A 20,997-nucleotide genomic window follows, 5' to 3' on the forward strand; every position below is an offset into this window, starting at 1 on the left:
ATAACCCACCCCTGCAGCCCCTTTACATAGCAAAAAGTAGCCACAGAGTTGGTTGTACCCAAAAGGCCCAACAATGATCCACCATGTTCTTGGGTTCTCTAGATTTTTTTCTGTAGAGTAATGGGTAAATGCTCCCTGGAATGATCCCTATAGGCCAATTCAGTCTCTACTACATCTGTAAAAGAAAAGGATATAACAACAAAAAATGATGAGTTCATTAAAAAAAATCTAATGAAAACAATTTAATAATGGGCTGGTCTGACTTGAGTGGCCAATCTTTTAACCCAAGCCTGCCTTTCTCCCCTTCCCCATCCTCCCTCCCCCCAAAGGAACTAAGAGGTACACAAGGTCCCATAAGTGCAGGAAGTAGGTCTCCTGCTTCTAGATTAGTGTTTGGAAATTAAAACACTTCACAATCTCCTTTCATCCTCTTTTCCCAGACTGATTACAGAGTTCTCCCTTTCACAAACTCCTAATCCAGGCAAAATGGTGGGCTTGTGTGAAGGAGGTCTCCAAAAAGAGGAAAGGGTTAGTCTCACAGAATTTTGAACTTAAAAACAGATTAACCAAAAAACACAAACCCCAAAACAAAAAAACCCAGATTAACCGTCAGTTTCTTCTTTTAAGGACGAAACGTTAAGCTCCAGAGTTTGGCCTTTAGAGCCAAAGAGTTAGGTTAACGAGCGCATTTATTAATATTTCCTCTAAGTCCTCAGATGACACAGGTTTGCGAGGACTAGAAGCAACCCTCCCCCCAATAAAAAAGACCTAGCTTGGAGAAGGGCTTTTCCATACCTTCCCCTATGGGGAAGTGGGAAGCCAAGGGGGGGCCCTTGGAGGTCATCAAAGGGAGGGAGGCCTTGGGCTGGGAGTGTTGGGGGTGTATCCGGGGGCAGGCCAGGAGGGACTGCTCATGGGGTCCGCCAAGCGAGGCTCCCTTCTGGCCGCCCACAATGGGGGGCTGGCTGCTAGCAGGCCAGCCTGGGGCCATTGCCTCTTCACTGCAGCCCCCCACCTCGAGCTCGGCCTCGGGGGGTTCCCCCACATGTTCGCCGCACTCTGCACTTCTGGGGGCCCTGTGGCCCCTCCTGAGGTCCCGGCTCCAACTCCGCAGGCCCTCAGCTTCACATTCACGTGGGGGGGGATGACATGGAGGGGCGAGCCTTCATTTAGGGTGCAGAGCACCAAAAGGCACCCCCGCCTCCCCTCCCCACCCCTCCGGGCCCGGCCTCGAAGGCAGCCTTAGGAAAGGGCGCGCGGGGCGCGGCCCGGGGCCGATGCGGGCGGATGGTTTGGGGGAATCCTCTGGGGCCCCCGAACTGGAGGCCTGGGGCTCCGCGGAGCATGCGCACAGGCGCCCGGGCCTCCGCGCTGGCTTTCCCAGAAGCCCTTGCAGCCGGGGCGGCGGGAGGAGGGCGGCCCACGCGGGACTTCCTTTCGCTCCTTCTTTCGTCCTCGCGCCCTTGGCGGGTCTCGGGCCCGCTCAGGCCTCAGTTCGGCGCCGCCTCCGAGGCCGGGTGGCCAGGACCCTGCCGCTGAGAAAGGTAGCGCCGGGGAGCGGGCGGGCGGCGAGGGGCAGGGAGGGAGCGGGGCCCCGGACGCCATGTTGCTCGGCGGCTTTCCTCTCGCTGGCCCGCTTCCCTGCGGAAAGCCGCCCGCGCTCCTTGTGCGCATGCTCCCTGTCGGAGGCCCTGCCTAGCCGCCCTTGCGCACGCGCACCACGCCTTTGCCGGCTTGGGGGGCCGATTGCTTCTGCTTGGGAACCGAGCCCTGTGGCTTCTGCGCATGCCCATGCCGGGTGCCGAGGGAGCGCCGCACGCTCTCCCCAAGTGGAAGTGCTGATTGGTCCCTGGGATGGGCGGGGTTAGGACTCAGACCCAATCAGGGGCGCCCGCTTCGGCCGCTCCCCCTCTCGTGGCGTTGCTCCTCCCTCCCTCTTAGCCTGGGTTTGGGCGCCACGTGTGATTCCCTTAGGACCCCCCAAACGGAACCCCTCGGGGCTGAGTGTGGTGGAGGCGGGTCCCCGCGGCCCAGGGGGAGCCCAGGCCCCGCGTGGGTCAGAGTGGAGGCGCCCAGGCTCCCTGCTGGGGCGGGGGGGGGGGGGCCGATGCGCGGCGCCAGAACTTGGGGATCTTGCCCCCGTGGCTCTCGGAGCGTGGCCTTGTTTTGGGGTGCTTTCCATCACACACCCCCGTCAGTGCCATTCCTGCTCCACGAGCTGCCGAACCCTCCCCACTCGGGGTGGCCACCAAAGGTGCCGCCTGAATACTCAGAAGCCTCAAGGACCCTGGGCGTTTAGGGCCTTTTATTGGCGTGATTCCAAATTGTTGCCCCCCTACTTACGCGGTTTCATGTCCTCCCACGACCCTTCCAACAGTAACTATGCCTTTTTTTTTTTTTGGCCAATTTGTAGGGCACGAGTGTGATCTCAGGGTTGCTGTGATTTTCATTCAACTTCCTATTAGTGATTTGAAATGTTTCATCTGGTTGAGAATACTGATAGTTGTTTTGAGGTCTGTTTGTTTCTTAGCCTTTGGGGAATGGCTATGGTTTTATATATTTTTAAAAATTGTTTCAGTGTCTCAAATATCCTCATTTGGTCTGACACTGCCAAGGCAACCGGAGGCAGGACTCAAAATTCAATAAATTGAGGAGTTTTTAGGGGTGAAGTTAATTAAATGTTGGAGCAAAGCTAGCTAGCAGGCTAATTTTCAAGTTGATAACTTTGTATGGCCTGCGAATGATATAAAAGTATCCAAATGATCCTTGGCAGAAAAAAGGTTCCCTTCTTCTGCTTTAGTCAAAAAAAAAAATGACCGATTACTGCTACTTTATAATGTAGTGTGAGGTCTGAAAATGCTATTTCCTCTCTATTTCTACTTCTTATAATTATTTCCCTTAATATTTTAGATCTTTTATTTTTCCAAATGAATTTTGTTATTATATTATCATATTCTATATTATGTTCCTTTATATTGGTAGAACACTAAATCTGTACATTAGATTTTGGTAATGTATTTTTATTATATTGGTACAACCTAGGCATGAGCACAGAATATTCTGCCAGCAATTTTAAAGTATCCTTTTTCTTCATGGGATCCTTTATAGCAGAATGTGTCAGGTTTTTTGTTTGCTTTGAGAGATTGATCCCCCAGATAGTTTATGCTTTTTGCAATAATCTAGAATGGGATTTTCCTTTCCAAGCTGCTGGAGCTTGATGATTTTGTTCCATTAACTCCTTTTGTGGGTTTGTTTTTTGGGGTGTGGTCCTTTCCATTTCCATTTTCCATTATTGTTTCTTTTATGTTATTATTAATTGTAAATGCTTTGGATTTATTATGTAGCCTGCAACTTTGCTGAAATTAATGTCTCCACTAGAATCTTTGCTGTTTCCCTAGGATTTTTCATCTTGCAGAGATAGTCTTATTACCTATTCGCTTATCTTTATTTCTTTAAGTTCTTTCTCTTTTGCTATTACTAGCATTTTAAGAATTATATCAAATAATAGTGGGGAGAGTGGTCATCCTCACTTCACTCATATTTATTGGTAAAAGTTCTAGTATATTCCCACTGCATATGATGCTTTTGTTTTTGCTAATCAGAATCAGAATTTTCTTTAGAAATATCACTGCCGGGAGGCAGCTAGGTAGAGCATTGAATAGAACACCTGCCCTGGAGTCAGGAGGACCTGAGTTCAAATCTTGCCTCAGACACTTAATTACCTAACTGTGTGACCTTGGGCAAGCCACTTAACCCCATTTACCTTGCAAAAACCTAAAAAACAAAAAAAAGAAATATCACTGCATGCGGTGGTTCAGGGCCACAGCACCCCCAGAAACATGTTCTACATGTTCCCAAATCATTCAGTTTTTACTAATACTAGACAGGATCACAATCAGGAGCTTGCATGCCACCTGGTCTTAGAAGGCCTCAGGCCTAATGAGACCCAGTGCAGGCCTATCCCTTCTGGTGGGGAAGGACTCAGACCAAAGAGCCCCAAGACATTGCACATTTACTGTCAACTGAAGGTCAACTGAAGACCTGTACCAAGTTTGAGGCTATTCCACCTGGAGTGAATTGGGAGGGTTGGGGCAGTTTAAGATAGGTCTTTAGCCATGACTCTGTAGTTACAGGGATAGGAGTTGGGAGGTGGTTCAGAGAACGGAGAGGAAGAAGGTCTAGTTCATATTGAGAAGGAGGATCACAGCCTTCCTTACAGGCCAAGTGCCTCAGCAGAGATTGGGATCGGGATCATCCCCTTGAATAGCTGGGACTGTGCTAGGCTCAGAACACTAGCCTCACCAATAGTGCCAAGCCAGCTGCCAGCCCAGGCAGGCCCACTCTGAGGCCTTCCCCCAACTGAAGGAAGCTCGAACTTTGTGGTTGGCAAAGAGAACAGCTACCACCAGACCATCGATGGCAATAATACCAGACTTTATGATCATCTCAGGTTGAGTGAGCATGGCTAAGAACCAGTGCCATAATGAGAACACTGAAGACTGTGGTGGCTATGATATCAGAAAACTACAGACTAGGAACTCTGAATAGTCTGCTCAAGATCAGTTAGCTGGACAGTAGAGGAGAAATCACTGCAGGTAGGATGGTGTGAATTCAAAAGACCTACTTTGGGTTTGAAGTAAATACTATTTTTGGGATATATATATATTATATATATATATATATATATATATATATATTTTATTTAATATTTTAAAGTTTATTGCCCAAGGCCACACAGCTAGGTAATTATTAAGTGTCTGAGACCGGATTTGAACTTAGGTACTCCTGATTCCAGGGCCAGTGCTCTATCCACTGTGCCACCTAGCTGCCCCGGAATATTCCCTCTTAAGAGTTAACATTCCTAGTGAAGTCCTCTCAGGGTTAAAAATCATTAAAACAAAGACAGACTATTACTTTTAGACTATTCTTAGAAGGAAGAGGGAGAGAGGCCTTGAATTCCCAGCCAGACACACTCCTGATTCTGTTAGGGAGGGAAAATAGTAGAATACTTTCAGAGAAGAGACCTTGCATTCTTAGTTAGCCACCTGTTTGATGATAGGTAGAACAGTAGCCTGACTTCTCTTACTTGATGACAAGTACTCAGAAGACCTTGCATCCTAGGACATTAATTCATTTAGATAGACAACAAAAGACCATTAGAATTCTTCTTCTGATCCCCTCGCCATCTGGATGGTGAGGTAATATTCTATGAAAACATTTTATTCTTCTCTTTGTTACCAGGGAGATTTTTCACGTAAACATTATAACTCTGAAGACCTTAACCAAATAGGTTGGAAGAGGGGGGGGATCCTGCTAGGCCATATGATCTTGCTTGACTGTCACCTCGGGGCAGCTGCTTGATCTTCACTACCCTTTGTGAGACTTGGGAGTGTGTCCTTTTCTCGAAAAAAGCCAAAATAAACTTTCTTTTTTGCTCAGAGGAGTCTCTCTCATTTTTTAAGTGGATTTTTATCCCACGCACAACTATATGTGAAGATAGTTTTCAACTATCATTCTTTAGTTTTTGCTAGGCAATGAGGTTAAGTGACTTGCCCAAGGCCACACAACTAGCTAACTATTAAGTGTCTGAGGCTGGATTTGAACTTAGGTACTCCTGACTCCAGGCTGGGTGTTCCATCCACTGTGCCACCTAGCTGCCCCTCAACTACCATTCTTTGTAAGGTTTTGAATTCACATTTTCCTTCCTCCCTCTCTTCCCTCCCCCTCCCCATTAGAAAACATATGTTACACATGTAATCATGTTATGAAAGAAAAAGGGGGAAACTATGAGAAGGAAAAAATCATGGTACATAAAACAAATTTTAAAAATTGGAAATAGTAAGCTTTGGTCTGTATTCAGACTTCATGGTTCCTTCTCTGGATGTGGATAGTATTTTCCATCATATGTCCTTTAGAATTCTTTTTGAATATTGTACTGCTGAGAGCAAGTCCATCAGAGCTGATCATTGCATAATGTTGCTGTTAGTATGTGCAGTGTTCTGGCTCAGCTAAGTTCATGCAAGTCTTTTGAATATATTTTTTAAAAGTCCCTCTGCCTGTAGTTTTTTTTAGTGTTTTCAGCATAAAAGTGTTGTTAGAGACTTTTCTCCATCTATAAATAGGACCATGCATGTCTTTTTTTATATTTTGGTTTTTAGTACGATTAATCATATTGTTTTTCTAATTTGGAACCATTCTTACATCCCTAGTATAAATCTCACTTGATCAAAATGAATGATTTCGTGGATAAATTTGTATATACTTAATTTGATAGGATTCATTAATGATTTTGATCTATAGTTATCTTTCTATGTTTTATTTTTCTTGGTTTAAGAATCAGGACCATATTTGTTTCATAAAAAGATTCTTTCAGGGTGGTCTCTTTTTAAATTTTTTAGAATAATTTGTGAAGACTAGGGACTAACTAATTTTTAAAAGTTTAATAGAATTGTCCTGCGAATCCTTCAGGCCCAGGAGTTTTTTTTTTCTTTATTGTTTCCTTTATAGCTCATCTGTTTCTTTTTTTAAGATTGGGTTATTTAAGGTAACTTATCCAGACTTCTGATAGTTTGAGTATTTTATATTCTTTGAAAGTATTCCTCCTTTGTTTTCTCAGTTTATTATAGCTGTGCATGATGTTTTGATTATTCCTTTTATTTCTTCTTATTTTCCCTTTATCTCACCTTGTTCATTTGTTATTTTTAATATGATTTTCCGTTCTCTTTTAATCAGATGAGTTAAGGGTTCGTCATTTTATTATTCTTTTCAAATTTTAGTTTTTATCATTTCTAAGGAAATTTTGTTTTCCAATGTATCCATTTTCCCTCTTATTCATTATTATCTCCTCTTTTGTACTTATTTTCAGTTTGTTTACTCATTGGTTGTCTAATTTTTAAAAATGTATATTCATTCAATTAATTCCTTTTTTTTCTATTTTGTTTATGTTTATAAGGATATGGTTTTCCCCCTGAGGACTGCTTTAGCTACATCCCAGAAATTTTGGTATGTTATTTCATCATTATCATTTTCTTTTACATAGTTATTGTATCTATGATTTGTTCTTTGACCCACTCATTTAAAATTCTATTGTTAAATCTCCATTTGTTTATGATCTGTCAACCAGTTTCTATCTGTATTCTGTTACAGTCTATAAAAAATATTAACTTTTTATACCTTTTTACTTTTATTTGCAGTACCCCGTACCCTAGTACTTTGTCAGTTTATGATGCCAGAAAATATGTATATTCTTTTGCTATATCATTTAGAAGACAACTCAAGTCATTTTTTTTTGCAAGGCAGTGGGATTGAGTGACTTGCCCAAGGTCACACAGCTTGTAGAGTTTCTTTTTTCATCGAATCTGCACTCTTTATTATTGGATTATTTAATTATAAGAATTAATTTTATATTTTCCTTTTGCCTCTAACATTGAGGGGTTTTCCAGTTATGATTTTTTCCTCCTTCTGCTATAAAAATAGTAGTATGTTCCTTTGGTCACTTTGCTTTAATCCTTTTAAACAGATGATTCTGTTCCCACTGGCTCTTATCCTCTCGATCCCTCATCCCTTTTTCTAATTTGTTACCCTTTTTCCTTTGGAGTTTTGTTTATTAGTTCCTTTTTTCCCCCTCCTGTTTTTATCTGTTCATATAATTTTTCTCTGCACTTTTTTCTTCTTAGTTAATCAAACAGATTCTCCCTTCCTCTTCTCCCCTTTTACTAGTCTTAGTCATTATTTTTTTTTTATAAAACAAGGAAATGTTTATATATTTAGTTTAATATTTGACACAGAAGATACCACATTTAAATAAATATATTAAATCTTTTAAAGCACTTATAACTGCAATTTTGGATCTTAGACATGATTCCAAATATAGATGAACCCATAAAATTGCTTCCCTAGATTGTTCTTTCACTTACACTTTAAAAGGAGTTACATCAAAACAGAACTTGACCAAAGTTGCTTTGGCTAAATATTTTCCATTAACACTTCATAACTGAATCAAGTACTTACTTAACTTGACAGAATAATATTTATAGATATATGTCTTAACTTCATGATTTTAGAATGCTCTTTAACTTTCTGAATTTCTTATGACATCACTTTCACCACTTTTTTTTATCAACTTGTCACTTTTCACCCACGAGGATACTGAACAAAGTTTATAAAATGGTATCATAAAAGATTGGGAATGAGCTATAAAAAAAAAACCCACAACATAAAAAGCCAAGCAAGGCTTCTGAGGGAAATCAGGCCTCTTCATTGCCATAAGTCTTCAGTGCGACCGAATTTAAAGACCAGGCCTCCAAAAAAGATAAATGCATTCTGGAAAAAAACAGCAATCCCAGGGTACACTATTGGTTTTTCTTTAACAACATAGCCTCCAAAAAGAATCCACATAGATGCAATCAGAGATCCAAAGGCCAACATAAATCCAATGAAGAGCCAAATTCGAGCACCTGTTTGATCCAGGCATCCTTCACTATAACTATCACCATGGATTTGTCTATTAGACACTTCATTAATCATGAGGAAGGAAAGAGTTGCTATTACTCCACAGGCATGGTAGGAGTGGTTGAAGTCATCCATAGAGGGATAAATGACAGCTGCATCTATGATGATCCACCATCCTGTAAAAAACAGAACTTCAGCTACAATAGATGCAATAGTATTACGCTTTTCTCCCCAATCAATGCATTCTGAGCATCAAAGGCCTTCCAGAAATCCAGACATTTTTCAGATCTCTGCCCTCGGCCCTTGGTAGCGGTGCGGACCTGGTGGCCATCAGTCCCATGCCTGGTGGTCCATCCTCGCTCTGCTGCAGCTCCAACCTAGTCATTAGTTTTTAAGTTTAACTTTTTGCGTGTGACCCTTTCCAAAAATGATTTTTCACACTTTCTTCATTATCCATCTTCTCCTTCTGTCTATTCCAGATTCTCATTCCCTTTATTCATAGCTTCTTAATTATTTGGTCTCTGTCTTTTCTTTGTATTCTTCAGACAATCAAAGGTTCCAAGATTTCCATGCCATTAACTCATAGAGATGCCTCCTGCTATTGCCTTATGGGACTTTTCCTGTGGATTCCATTATCCCTCACTTGTTAATGAACAAAGCCAATTATTGCCAGTGACAGAGAAGATACTGCCTTGTAGAGGGCCTCTCTCCCTCCATAGCCCTGAATAAACAGCCCATCAGTGATCTAAATCTTCCCTTGATTACAGTTTTTTAAAAATTTTCCCTCAAAATATCCTCCTTGTGCCCATAAAGAGCTTAAGGGAAAGAATGCTTATAAAAAGCAGTCCCAAAGCAGGATAGCTTGTGGACAGTGAGGACAAGCCTTGACTGAGCCCCTCCTTAAGTGGAGACCCTGGAACCTATGACTCTGCCCTCAGCCAGGGTCCAGTCGGAAGAGCAGAGAGACTGTGGTGAAGGGAGGCCCAGGCAGAGTCAGACTTAATAGGTCAGTGAAAAGTGCCTGCAATGCCTTTCCTTGGAACAAGGGCATGGTGGAAAGTCCAGAGAAGCACTTAGCAGTGACCTTGACAGATAGTGGGCCTTCAGTAAGGCATTAAAAGTTTCTTTTTTTCCCTTTCCTTTTCTGTTTTCTTTCTCTTTAATGCATCTCCAACTTTCTCTGTCCTCCTCCCCTGTCTTCCTTTTTTAGCCTTTCCCCTGTTCTTGCCTCTTCTCTTCCCCTTCCTATTTCCCCTTCCTCTTATCCTTCTCCCCTTCCAAGCTTCTCTATTTTATTGCCATGACCACTTTAGACTCTTAGGTCCAGTCAATTTTTGATTCTTTCTTTGAAGATCCTCATGTACATCTCCCATAGCCCATTTATGCTTTTTTTCCCATCTTCAATTCCAAAACAGAACTCGTTACCCTATCCACTCTCATCCCAAGCCTCTCCTTTCACAAATTTCCATATTTCTGTTCAATGTACCATCCTTCCAGTAGGGACTTCAACATTCTTGATTCTTCCCTCTCCTTCAGCCCATATTCCAACACTTGCTAAGCCCTTCCTGTTCTACTGCCCAACACAGTATTACAGAATGGGAACATTAAAAAGGATCTTAATGGCCAGCTAATCCTGCTATTTATGAAAAGAATCTTGACTGTAATAAACCTGCCATGTCTCATATACTGTGCTAAGCAATGAAAATGCAAAGAAAGGTAAAAAGACAGTCCCTGCTCTCGAGGAGGTTACAATCTAATGGAAGGTTCAACATGCCGATGGCTATCAACTAACAGCTATATAGGGTATAAATGGAAAATGATCATCACAGGGAAGCCCCTAGAATTAAGGTGGAATTGGGAAAAGCTTCCTGTAGAAAGTGAGATTTTATCTAAGACTTGGAGGAAGTCAGTTGTAGACTCTGAAGCCAACAGAAGAAAGATGATCCTTCCTTTATGTGACAGACATGTAATACTGGAAGTCATATGTCATATCTCCCCTGGGTCTCCTTTTCTCATGCCTAAATTTTCTCAGTTCCTTCACTTGATCCTTACGTGGCAGACTCAAACCCCTGCTCTCCTGCTTGGTCAGGTCACCTCTGGGCTTTCACCATCTCATCAGTATCCTTCTTAAACCCCTACCCACCTCTGCCCCGGCAGCCCATGTCATCCTTCAGTCCTCATCTCTACAGTCAAATCTTCCATGAAATCTGAGCTCCTTTCTCCAGGCTCTGGCATTTTCTCCTTCTTCCTGTCTGTATTTGCTCTGAGAGGATGGAAAGTGCCTTGTTTCTGACTCTCTTTTTCATTGGACTGTTAGATGGTGTCCTGGGCTTAATAAGCCTCCATTTATGGTTGTGGAATGGGATAGAATGACTGAACTGATCCAGGAGCCCCCACAATCTCTCTCTAACTAGGGAGGTGTTAGGATCTCAATATAGCAGGGCCAGTTCCTCTAATGTCTGCTTTTTGTCCCCAGGGCTGACGGCTGAGCATTTTTCGGTCTGCAAAGGTGAAAGCATTGAATAAAACCATGGCTCTTGTCCTCCTGCCTCCTACTGCTCACTGGGTAAGAAGGAATTGTATTTATTTTTTTCTGAAATCAGTATCTTAGTATCTCCAGTTAGGAATGTGTTTTGAGGTGGTACCTTAGGAAACTTGTGTACAGTCCCCTCTCTTTCCAGAGGAAAAAACTGAGGCCTAGGAAGGGGAAGGGACTCATCCAGGGTCACACAGGTCATAAGCAGCTGAGCCAGCGCCCAACCTTTTCCTCTACACTGTGCTGCTTTCCTAGGGGGTCCCTGCCTTGCCCTCTCCATCCTCTGCCAAGAGATTCTGTCTCAACCTCTGTCCTGGAACTGAAGATTTCAAATCTGACTCACTGAAGCCTGTTGGTAATTGAAAAAAAAAAATACTGACCTCATTTTCTACATGAAGAAACTTGAGTGTCAGAGGGGCGATGTTCCTCACTTCATAGCGTTCCGGACTTCAAGGAGAGAAGAAGCCAGAGACTTCTCTCAGCCCCTGGTCTCTTCTCCTACTATAAAGCAGAGGAAATCAGGAGTAACTGGAACTCTATTTGTAAATTGTTGCTGTCTCCTGGTATCTGACTGTTACTTCTGAAGGCCTTCTCTCTGTCAGTCAGAAAACATGAAGAATTTATTGTAGGGGGCAGTAGGCAGTGCAGTGGATAGAGCCTGGCACTGGAGTGAGGAGGACCCAAGTTCAGATGTGATCTCAGAGACTTAATAACTGTCTAGCTGTGTGACCTTGGGTAAGTCACTTAACCCCATTGCCTTAAATAAATTTTTTAAAAAATTTATTGTATAGTTGGCATCATGCATTTAATGTCTGTGTCAGATTCTTGCTCTTTTTTTTTTTTTGGCATCACTCTTACCACCCCTTCCTGTCTCCATCTTTGCACAGGCTGTCCCCCATGTTTGGAACACTCTCTTTCCTCCCTTTCACTCCTTAGCTCCTTCAAGAGCTTGCTCAGAGTCCATTATCTGCAGAATGCCTTTACTGTCCCACAGAGACCTTTCCTTCCCTTCCCAGGCTGCCTTCTGTTTGCTCTGGATGAACCTTGGCTCGCCCTGGTTAGAATGTCAGCTCTTGAGGGTAGAGACTGTAGCACCCATGTCAGTCATTCTTGCTCTTTAGGGACCCACCTCAGAGTCTAGTTTAGACTTAGGCATAGCAGGGGTTCATGAAGTGGTTGGAATGGAACTTTTAGGCCTGAATCTGGTGAGCTCTGTTCCCTTCATCTTTCCTCCCAATGCCATTTCAGTCAATCATTCAACTGATTAAATGCCTTCATACAGAGTAAAAAACAGTCCCTGCCCTTCAGGAGCTTATAGTCTGATGTCTGGGAGTTCTCAGGTTGGACCCCAGATGCATTTGCTGTTTCAGGAATTGGTGACGTTTCAGGATGTGGCTGTGGACTTCACCCAGGAGGAGTGGGGGCACCTTTATCCTGCTCAGAAAGAGCTGTACAGGGAGGTAATGCTGGAAAACTACCAGAACCTGGTCTCCTTGGGTAAGGATGGCTCCTTTGGCCTCAGGAGCTGCCTGTGGGCAGCTTCTTTCCTTAGTGCACGTTGGTGAGGAGGGGGTCTGGCAATTCTTTGTGAAACAGAGACCAGAGCTTCCTAATCCTTGCATGATCAAGAGACATATACCATTTCTGTGGCTGGTGTCCCTGAGGTTATGCTTCCTTTATCCTTTGTTTCCTTGAGTCAAAAATTCTCTACCCAAATTCCAAGACATCTGGTTGCCTGCAGGTGAAATGTTCCCATCCTTTTAGCAGGGTGAATGAAGTTTCTTCACCACTCCAAATTAACCCCATGACCCATTTCCCCATATTTTTTAGGACAATTTTGTGTCCTTCAGGGTTCCATTGCCTGCCCTTTGGTTCTTCCCAGTGAGTTTTTTGGTTGCTGTTCAGTCATTTGATCATATCTAATTCTTCATGACCCCATGGACTATTATTGACTATGGAGTTTTCTTGGCTAAGATACTGGTTTTTCATTTCTTTCTCTGTTGGATTAGGACAAACAGAAGTTAAGTGCTCACACAATTAGTAAGCATCTAAGGCCAGATTTGAACTCAGGTCTTCCTGACTCCAGTCCTAGTAGTGCTTTATCCACTGGGCTGTCTAGCTGCCTCTCCTACTATGTCTACTTGACCCCAAAGAGATACGGGACAGGGATTATATTCAAGGTGTCTCTCACATTTCCAATGAGCAGGACTTGCAGTTTCCAAGCCAGACATGATTTACCAGTTGGAGCAAGCAGAAGGCCCTCAAGTGCCAGAGGGAGAAGCCTCAGCAGTCAACTGTGCAGGTGAGTGAGGGAAAGCCAAGTAGGTTGGCCCTTACAGATGACATCCTAGCTAGTCATTCTGAACTGGCTCTTTTATTTTTATTTTTTTTTAATTTATTTTTTATTTTTTAACATTCTTTTTTAAAATTTTGAGTTCCAGATTCTCTCCCTCTGTCCACTAACTCCAATTTAGAAAGCAAGAAAAATGATATTCATTTTACATGTGCCATGATGCAAAAGAAAAAGTTGCTTCAGACTGCTCTCAGAGCACAATACTTGTCTTTCTGGAAGGGGATAGATAGCACCTTTTAGTCAGGAGTCACAGGGGCGGCTAGGTGGTGCAGTGGATAGAGCCCTGGCCCTGGAGTCAGGAGTACCTGAGTTCAAATCTGACCTCAGACACGTAATCATTACCTAGCTGTGTGGCCTTAGGCAAGTCACTTAACCCCATTGCCTTGCAAAAAAAAAAAAAAGAATTCCTGTAGTCAGGAGTCCCCTGGACTTGTCTTGGACCATTGTATGGCTGAGGAGTGCTGAGGCATCATGGATGATCAGCCTGCAGTGTTGCTGCTACTGTGAACGGTGTTCTCCTGATTGGTTCTGCTCACTTGTCTTTGCATTTGTTCATAGAAGTCTTCTCAGGTTTTTCTGAATCATACTGCTCAGTCTTTCTTTTTCTATCATAATCCTATATCACAATTTACTCCGCCATTCCCTGATTGATGGTCATCACACAAGTTTTTAATTCTTTGTCACCACAAATAGAGCTGCTGCTATAAATATTTTTATAAGTATTGATTCTTTTCCCTTTTCTTTGATCTCTTTGGGATATAGATCTAGTGGTGGTATTGCTGGGTCAAAGGTATGAGGTAATACCTCAGAGTTGGTTTAAATGCATTTCTCTAATTATTAGTGATCACCTAGTACATTTTATTTGATAGTTTTGATTTCTTCATCCAAAAACTACCTGTTCATATCCTTTGACTATCATTTAGTGATTGACTCCCACAAATTTGACTCTCTCTATTTTTGAGAATTAGACCTTTAATGTAAAGTCAAACAGACTTTAATGTAAACAATTTTTTTTCTATTTCCTGCTTTCCTTCTAGTTTTGGCTATATTGATTTTGTTTGTGCTTCAGTTGTTGTTCAGTCATGTCTGACTCTTCTTAACCCTTATTTGATGTTTCATTGACAAATATACTGGAGTAGTTTACCATGTCCTTCTCCAGCTAATTTTACAGATGAGGAAACTGAGGCAACATGGTTAAGTGACTTATCAAGGGTCACACAGCTATATATGTCTGAAACTGAATTTGAACTCAGAAAGATACCATATTTCTCCAAGCATAAGACACACCTTAATTTGGGGACCTGAAATTTGAAAAAAAAAGTATTACATAAAGTTATTGAGCTCAAGTTTTATTCATCATGAAATTCAAGGACCTTCTGCTCCTAGCTCTCAGGCATCTTTTGGGCAAGTCTGGTGTATGGGAGCACACTTAGTCCATTCTGATTTACAAACCTGAAGCTCCCATTGTGTCCTCCTTGGAAATCAGTCACTTCTTTTTCATCAGCTATTCTTCTTGCTTCCTACTGAACCATCTTGGTGGACACAGAAATTTCAATGGCCCTTTGCTCTGCAATCCAGATCTTCAATTTCCTCTTGAACTCAGGCCATTTGGCAGCCTTCCCTCTCATGGATGTCTTCTCCTGGGGCATTTTCAGTTGGGTTTCTTCTTCCATAGCCAGCCATGGTTCTTCATAAGCAAACAGTATTGATTCCCTTGATATTTTCTATTCTCAGCTGGAGAAGGACCAAACTGACGTTCAGCAGCAGGATTTCCATTCACTTTTTGTCAACTGGATCACTTTGAACTTGAATTCAGCACTGGACGAAAATCTTTTCTGGACCATTTCTGGGCAGAATGTGGCAAAAGTCACCTAATATACCAGTAACAAATGTGAAACAATGAGTGCAAAAACAACAAGCACAAAAAAAGCAGGAAATGGCAAATAAAAGAATCTACAACCACTGTCTAATACACTCTCAGCTTTTAGACCTCAAATTTTTCGAAAAAAGAGTACATCTTATACATAGGGAAATGTGATATGTCTTTCTGACTTCAGGCATCAGCTACCCATCCCTTTGTGTAAAAACTTAAATAGCATGTAATCACAATTAACCATTTTGTCTCCTATGATGCCTTGTTATCTTTTGCTTAGTAATAGAACTTTGCTTTATCCATAGATATGCCAGGAAATATTTTCCTTGCTCCCTTACTAATCTTATTACCCTTTATGTCTAAATTAAAATACCCATTTTGATTTTATCTTGATAGTTCTTGCCTCCTTGGATCTTTGTGTATATTAAACACTAGATTAAACACTAGATTACTATGGTCATTTAGTATTGTGTTGTATGTCTAGTCTATTCTACTGATCTACCATGCTATTCTTAGCCAGGACAAAATTTTTTTAATGATTACTGCTCTGTGGTATAGATTGAGATCTGGTATGGCTAGGCCATCTTATTTCACTTTTTTATTTATTCCCTTGATATTTTGATCTTTTGTTCTTCCAGATGAATTTTGTTATTATTTTTTCTAGGTCTATAAAATAATTTTTGATAGTTTAATCATTGTGGCACTGAATAAGTAAATTAATTTAGGCAGTATTGTCATTTTGATATGGGCTTATCATATTCATGAACAAGTAATATTTCTCTGGTTGTTTAGATTTGTCTTTATTTGTGTGAAAAGTGTTTTGTGATTGTGTTCATATAAACCTGGGTTTATCATGGCATGTAGACAGCAAGTATTTTATACTGTGTGTGTAGTCATTTTATATGGAATTTCTCTATCTCTTCCTGCTGGGGTTTTGTTGGTTACTTATAGAAATGCTAATGATTTATCTGCATTTATTTTATATCCTGTAACTTTGCTAAAATTGTTACTATTTCAAGCAGTTTTTTAGTTGGTTTTCTAGAATTTTCTAAGTGGAGAGAATGGATATTAATATCTAAGGGATCAAGAAAGACTTCCTATAGAAAGTAATTTTAACTCTGAGTTAGAGGAAGAAAGAACTTCTTTGAGGATGGAATACATTCCTGACCTGGGGGCATTATGGGAATATCATGTGTTAGGGATGAGAGAAGCCCAGTCTGGCTAGACTCCACTGAGAGTGATGTGCATTGAGGTGAAAAGGAGCAATAGGAGCAGCTTTCACCCTAGCTAGAGGAGATTGTACTGGTTGATTTTTCAGTTTGAATTTATAGTTATTGAGAACTTAAATATTAAATATCAGTAGAGTTTTTTGTTTTGTTTTTTGCAAGACAGTAGGGTTAAGGGACTTGCCCAAGGTCACCCAGCTAGGTAATTATTAAGTATCTGAGGCCAGATCTGAACTTAGGTCCTCCTGACTGCAGGGTCAGTGTTCTATTCACTGTGCCACCTAGCTGCCCCCTCTCTTTATTCTTGAATGAAAATTGAAGCACACAGTAATTATGTGACATCATTATAGGTTGAACCCTAACCACTCCATTGGATACACAAATTTGCTCTTACAAAAAGAGCTACCACAATTATCATTATAGAAGTTTTTTCTCTTTTCATAAGATTTATATTATCTTGTGAATTTAGGGTAGAATTTGGGTGAATGGCACCCAGGAAACCTAGGAGGGGATTCTAGTGGTTCCTGATTCTTCATATGCAAACAGTATTACAGGAGAGTATGGCCAGAGGTAGCTGGGGACTGAGAGGACTGTGACCTCTCTTGTTCCCACTGTTCCAGTTCCATAGAGCAGCCCTTGATGTGTAGGAGGATATGCTGTACAGTAGAGGGCAGCTGGGGTCCCTGGTTTACTTGAGCTTTTCATCTAGACATCTACTGGGACAATCTTTACATTGTTGGTGGACCAATGGGGTAAAAGAGCTTGAACCAGGAGCAAAAAATGAGTGAGGAAGACGTCCTCAGGATGAAGAAGGTACAGTTTAACTCTGCTGCATCAATAAATTCACCTGAGAGTTTCTAGCACTCAGTTCTATATAGAACTGGGGACAGTTTAAATTTTATATGTACCAGAGTTCTGTAATCAGAGACAGTGAGGAAGAGTGAGGAAGTAGACTCCACTTCAGATTTAGGCTAGCTGGTGTGATCGGCTAGAAAGTGAGGTGGCACAGTGGATAGAGCATTGGCCTTGGAGTCAGGAGGATGAGAGTTCAACCTGGCCTTCTAGCTGTGTGACCATGGGCAAGTCACTTGTCCCTGGTTACCTGGTATCCAGGGCCATCTCCAATCATCCTAATCCATATCTGGCCATTGGACCCAGATGGCTCTGGAGGAGAAAGTGAGACTGGTGAATTAGCATAACCCCCCTCACTCAGATCCAATTCAGGTGCTTATCATGATATGACCTCCTTGATGTCAGGGTCTTCTTTGAGAATGAAGGAAAAACATCATCATCAATTAGTGTGATCACTGTGAGAAATGGCACATACTCTAGTTACTTTACAAAGATGGTGAAGCCCATTGACTGCCCTGCCAACTGTAGAGTAGCATATGCCTGTTTGTCCAGAGCTCTAGCAATAGTTGCTTTTCTGTCTTTGAAAAAAACAATTCCCTTTGACAATTTGATGGGCTGTAGGGACTCAGAGTGGTTTCTACAGAGTGGTTTTTCCAAATGTGAGAAGGGAATAAACATCTGTATGGTGCCTACTGTGTTAAGTACTTAAAAGAGATTATTTGTCCTCACAATCTGCATGGTAGGTGCTATGATGATCATCCTCATTTAACCGCTGAGAAAACCAGGGGAAACAGAAGTTAAGTGGTTTGAGCATTTCTCTGATTATTGGAAAATACCAACAAATTTTTCAGGTACTGATTGATCATTTGTGTTTCTTCAAAGAAATGAATTTATGTTTCTTCCTCATGACTACATAAGTAGCCTTCTGGTGGTCCTTTTGCTTCCAGGCCATCCTCCACTTGGGTGTGCTTCCTAAAGCACAGGTCTATCATCCTCTTTTCAGCAAAGTCTAGAGAATCTCTTTACCTCTGGGATCAAATATAAACTCCTTCATTTGTCTCTGTCTATCTTTCTAGCCTTTTTATACCTTGCTCCCCTAGTGATACTGACCTCCTGGCTGTTTTCCCATTCAATATCCCATCTAATGACTCTGAACTTTTTCACTGGTTGGCTCCCATGTCTGAAATTCTCCCTTTTCTCTTTGCCTCCTGAATCTTACCTTCTGTAGTAAAAACCATTTCTTAATTTTTTCCCTTAATCCTGGGACTGCCCCTCAGTGATTACCATATACATTTATTTATTTATTTATTTAGTTATTTATTTATTTATTTATTTATTTATTTAAAAAACTCATATGTGTATATATAGTCCCTGCCACATTGTAGATACTCAAGAAAAGCTTATTGGCTTAGTTGAGGGGATACTTTCATTTGGAAAATGAGAAACTGATGTATTTACCTAACAAGGGTGCTTTGAGGACCAACATGAAAGTTTAAACATAGGCTCATAAGACCTATATTTTAGTATTTGGTCATCTTTTTTCTTGATAGAGACAGAAGATAGTATCAGAGATACTACAGCAGAACTAAAATTATTTACACTTTTCAAAATTTCTTTCAGATTTTGAGACTAGACTTGAAACCAAACTGACCACTGCCAAGCTGGACATTTCTTTGGAAGTATCATCCCAGGAAATATTCTCAAGGGATAGTCCTTGTGCGTTCAAATTGGGAGAAGCCCTGGAATATGATACCTGGTTGGGAAGGCAGCAAAACATTGAGGAGAGATCTTATGAGTGTAATGAATGTGTAAAGTCCTTCCACCAGAGCCCTCAACTTCCTCAAACTAAGAAAATTAATGCTGGAGAGAAACCTTATGTATGTGAGGAATGTGGGAAAGCCTTCCGCCATCGCCCAGCTCTTACTCAACATTGGAAGATTCATACTGGAGAGAAACCTTATAAATGTACAGAATGTGGGAAGGCCTTTCATCAGAGGGCAGGACTTAATCAACATCAGAAAACTCATACTAGGGAGAAATCTTATATATGTAAGGAATGTGGGAAAGCCTTTCACCAAAGCACAGCTCTCACTCTGCATCAGAGAGTTCATACTGGAGAGAAACCCTATGAGTGTACAGAATGTGGGAAGGCCTTCCATCAAAGGACAGGACTTAATCAACATCAGAAAATCCATACTGGAGAGAAAACTTATGTATGTAGTGAATGTGGAAAGGCCTTCCACCAGAGCCCAACCCTTACTCGACATCGGAGGATTCATACTGGAGAGAAACCACATGTATGTAAGGTATGTGGGAAGGCTTTTCACCAGAGCACAGCACTTACTCAACATCAGAGGATTCATACTGGAGAGAGACCTTATGAATGTACTAAATGTGGGAAATCCTTCAACTGCAACTCATACCTTATTTCCCATTATAGAATTCATATTGATGACAGACCATATGAATGTAAGGAATGTGGGAAGGCCTTCCGTCGGAGCACACAGCTTACTCGACATCGGAGAATTCATACTGGTGAGAAGCCTTATGAATGTAATGAATGTGGAAAAGCCTTCTATCGACGGTCAGGACTTACTGGTCATCAGAAAATTCATACTCGAGAAAAACCTTTTGGAATCAAATAAATGTAGGAAAATTCCCTGAACTCAGCACTTACTTAAATCAGAGGGATAATAATTGATCAGAGGGAAATATTATAAATATAATGCAGGTGGGAATGCTTTCTGTCAGATGATAAAACTTATTTGACATCTGAGAATCCTTATTGGACCTAAAGAATGTCAAAGAACTTAGCACCAAAGCAATCACACTGGAGAGAAATTTTATGAATGCAAAGTCTTCTGAAGTCATACATGAGAGAAAGGACACTCACTTTGCTGAAAGATTTAGAATCAAATTTAAAAAGGACCCAAAAGAAAAAGAAAACTTTCTCACAATAGCTTTTTCTTATTTTTTAAAAAGACTATAAAACTATTTATTGACCACTGTTCAACAGTATTTGCAATAAACTAATATACAGTTGTATACCATTAGAGTGACTGAAAATTATTGCCTTTATTCCTTTTTTTAGTTGTTTTTTTTTGCAAGGCAAATGGGGTTAAGTGGCTTGCTCAAGGCCACACAGCTAGGTCATTATTAAGTGTCTGAGGCCTGATTTGAACTCAGGTACTCCTGACTTCAGGGCCAGTGCTCTATCCACTGTACCACCCAGCCGTCCCTTGCCTTTATTCTTTTTTTTTTTTAGGTTTTTTGCAAGGCAAATGGGGTTAAGTGGCTTGCCCAAGGCCACACAGCTAGGTAATTATTAAGCATTTGAGACTGGATTTGAACCCAGGTACTCCTGACTCCAAGGCTGGTGCTTTATCCACTACGCCACCTAGCCGCCCCTTGCCTTTATTCTTAATGAACCAAATGACCCAAATGCTAAAAAAAGTCTAATTATCCATGTTTAAAAGGATGTTAGGATAAAGAAAAAAATTCGCATCAGTCTGGATAGATTGGTGTGTTCACTTAGCCATTTATGCCACGAGTTATTAAAATATACCTTTTTCTCCCTCAAATATTGGCCTTTATTAGCAGAATATTACAATTCCAGGAGATAGGGATATTACTATGTGATTGAGAATAGGCTTGGGCAATAAAAGATGTGTTGTTCAGTTGTTTCAAATCCATCTGATTCTTCATG

The 20,997-nt window shown here is 41.3% G+C and overlaps 1 protein-coding gene and 1 pseudogene across 4 annotated transcripts; one reads left to right on the plus strand and one right to left on the minus strand.

Annotated features, from left to right (window-relative positions):
- Positions 1–1,401: 1,401 nt before the first annotated feature.
- Positions 1,402–20,970, plus strand: LOC141502011 (uncharacterized). Of its 4 annotated transcripts, none has more exons than XM_074206538.1 (7): positions 1,402–1,544; positions 6,953–7,002; positions 10,928–11,017; positions 11,617–11,722; positions 12,358–12,484; positions 13,194–13,289; positions 18,912–20,448. In XM_074206538.1, the coding sequence occupies exons 5-7, from the start codon at positions 12,451–12,453 to the stop codon at positions 19,934–19,936; spliced, it is 1,155 nt and encodes a 384-aa protein (XP_074062639.1). In that variant the 5' UTR covers positions 1,402–1,544; positions 6,953–7,002; positions 10,928–11,017; positions 11,617–11,722; positions 12,358–12,450; the 3' UTR covers positions 19,937–20,448. The 4 variants fall into 4 exon arrangements, with proteins under 4 accessions (XP_074062639.1, XP_074062640.1, XP_074062636.1 ...); XM_074206539.1 differs by having other exon boundaries at positions 12,358–12,447; positions 18,912–20,446; XM_074206535.1 differs by lacking the exon at positions 11,617–11,722 and having other exon boundaries at positions 12,328–12,484; positions 18,912–20,970.
- LOC141502014 (transmembrane protein 50A pseudogene) lies at positions 8,225–8,730 on the minus strand (annotated as a pseudogene).
- Positions 20,971–20,997: the final 27 nt, after the last annotated feature.

The sequence above is a fragment of the Macrotis lagotis genome, chromosome X (assembly GCF_037893015.1).
Source record: "Macrotis lagotis isolate mMagLag1 chromosome X, bilby.v1.9.chrom.fasta, whole genome shotgun sequence".
Lineage (NCBI taxonomy): Eukaryota > Metazoa > Chordata > Mammalia > Peramelemorphia > Peramelidae > Macrotis > Macrotis lagotis.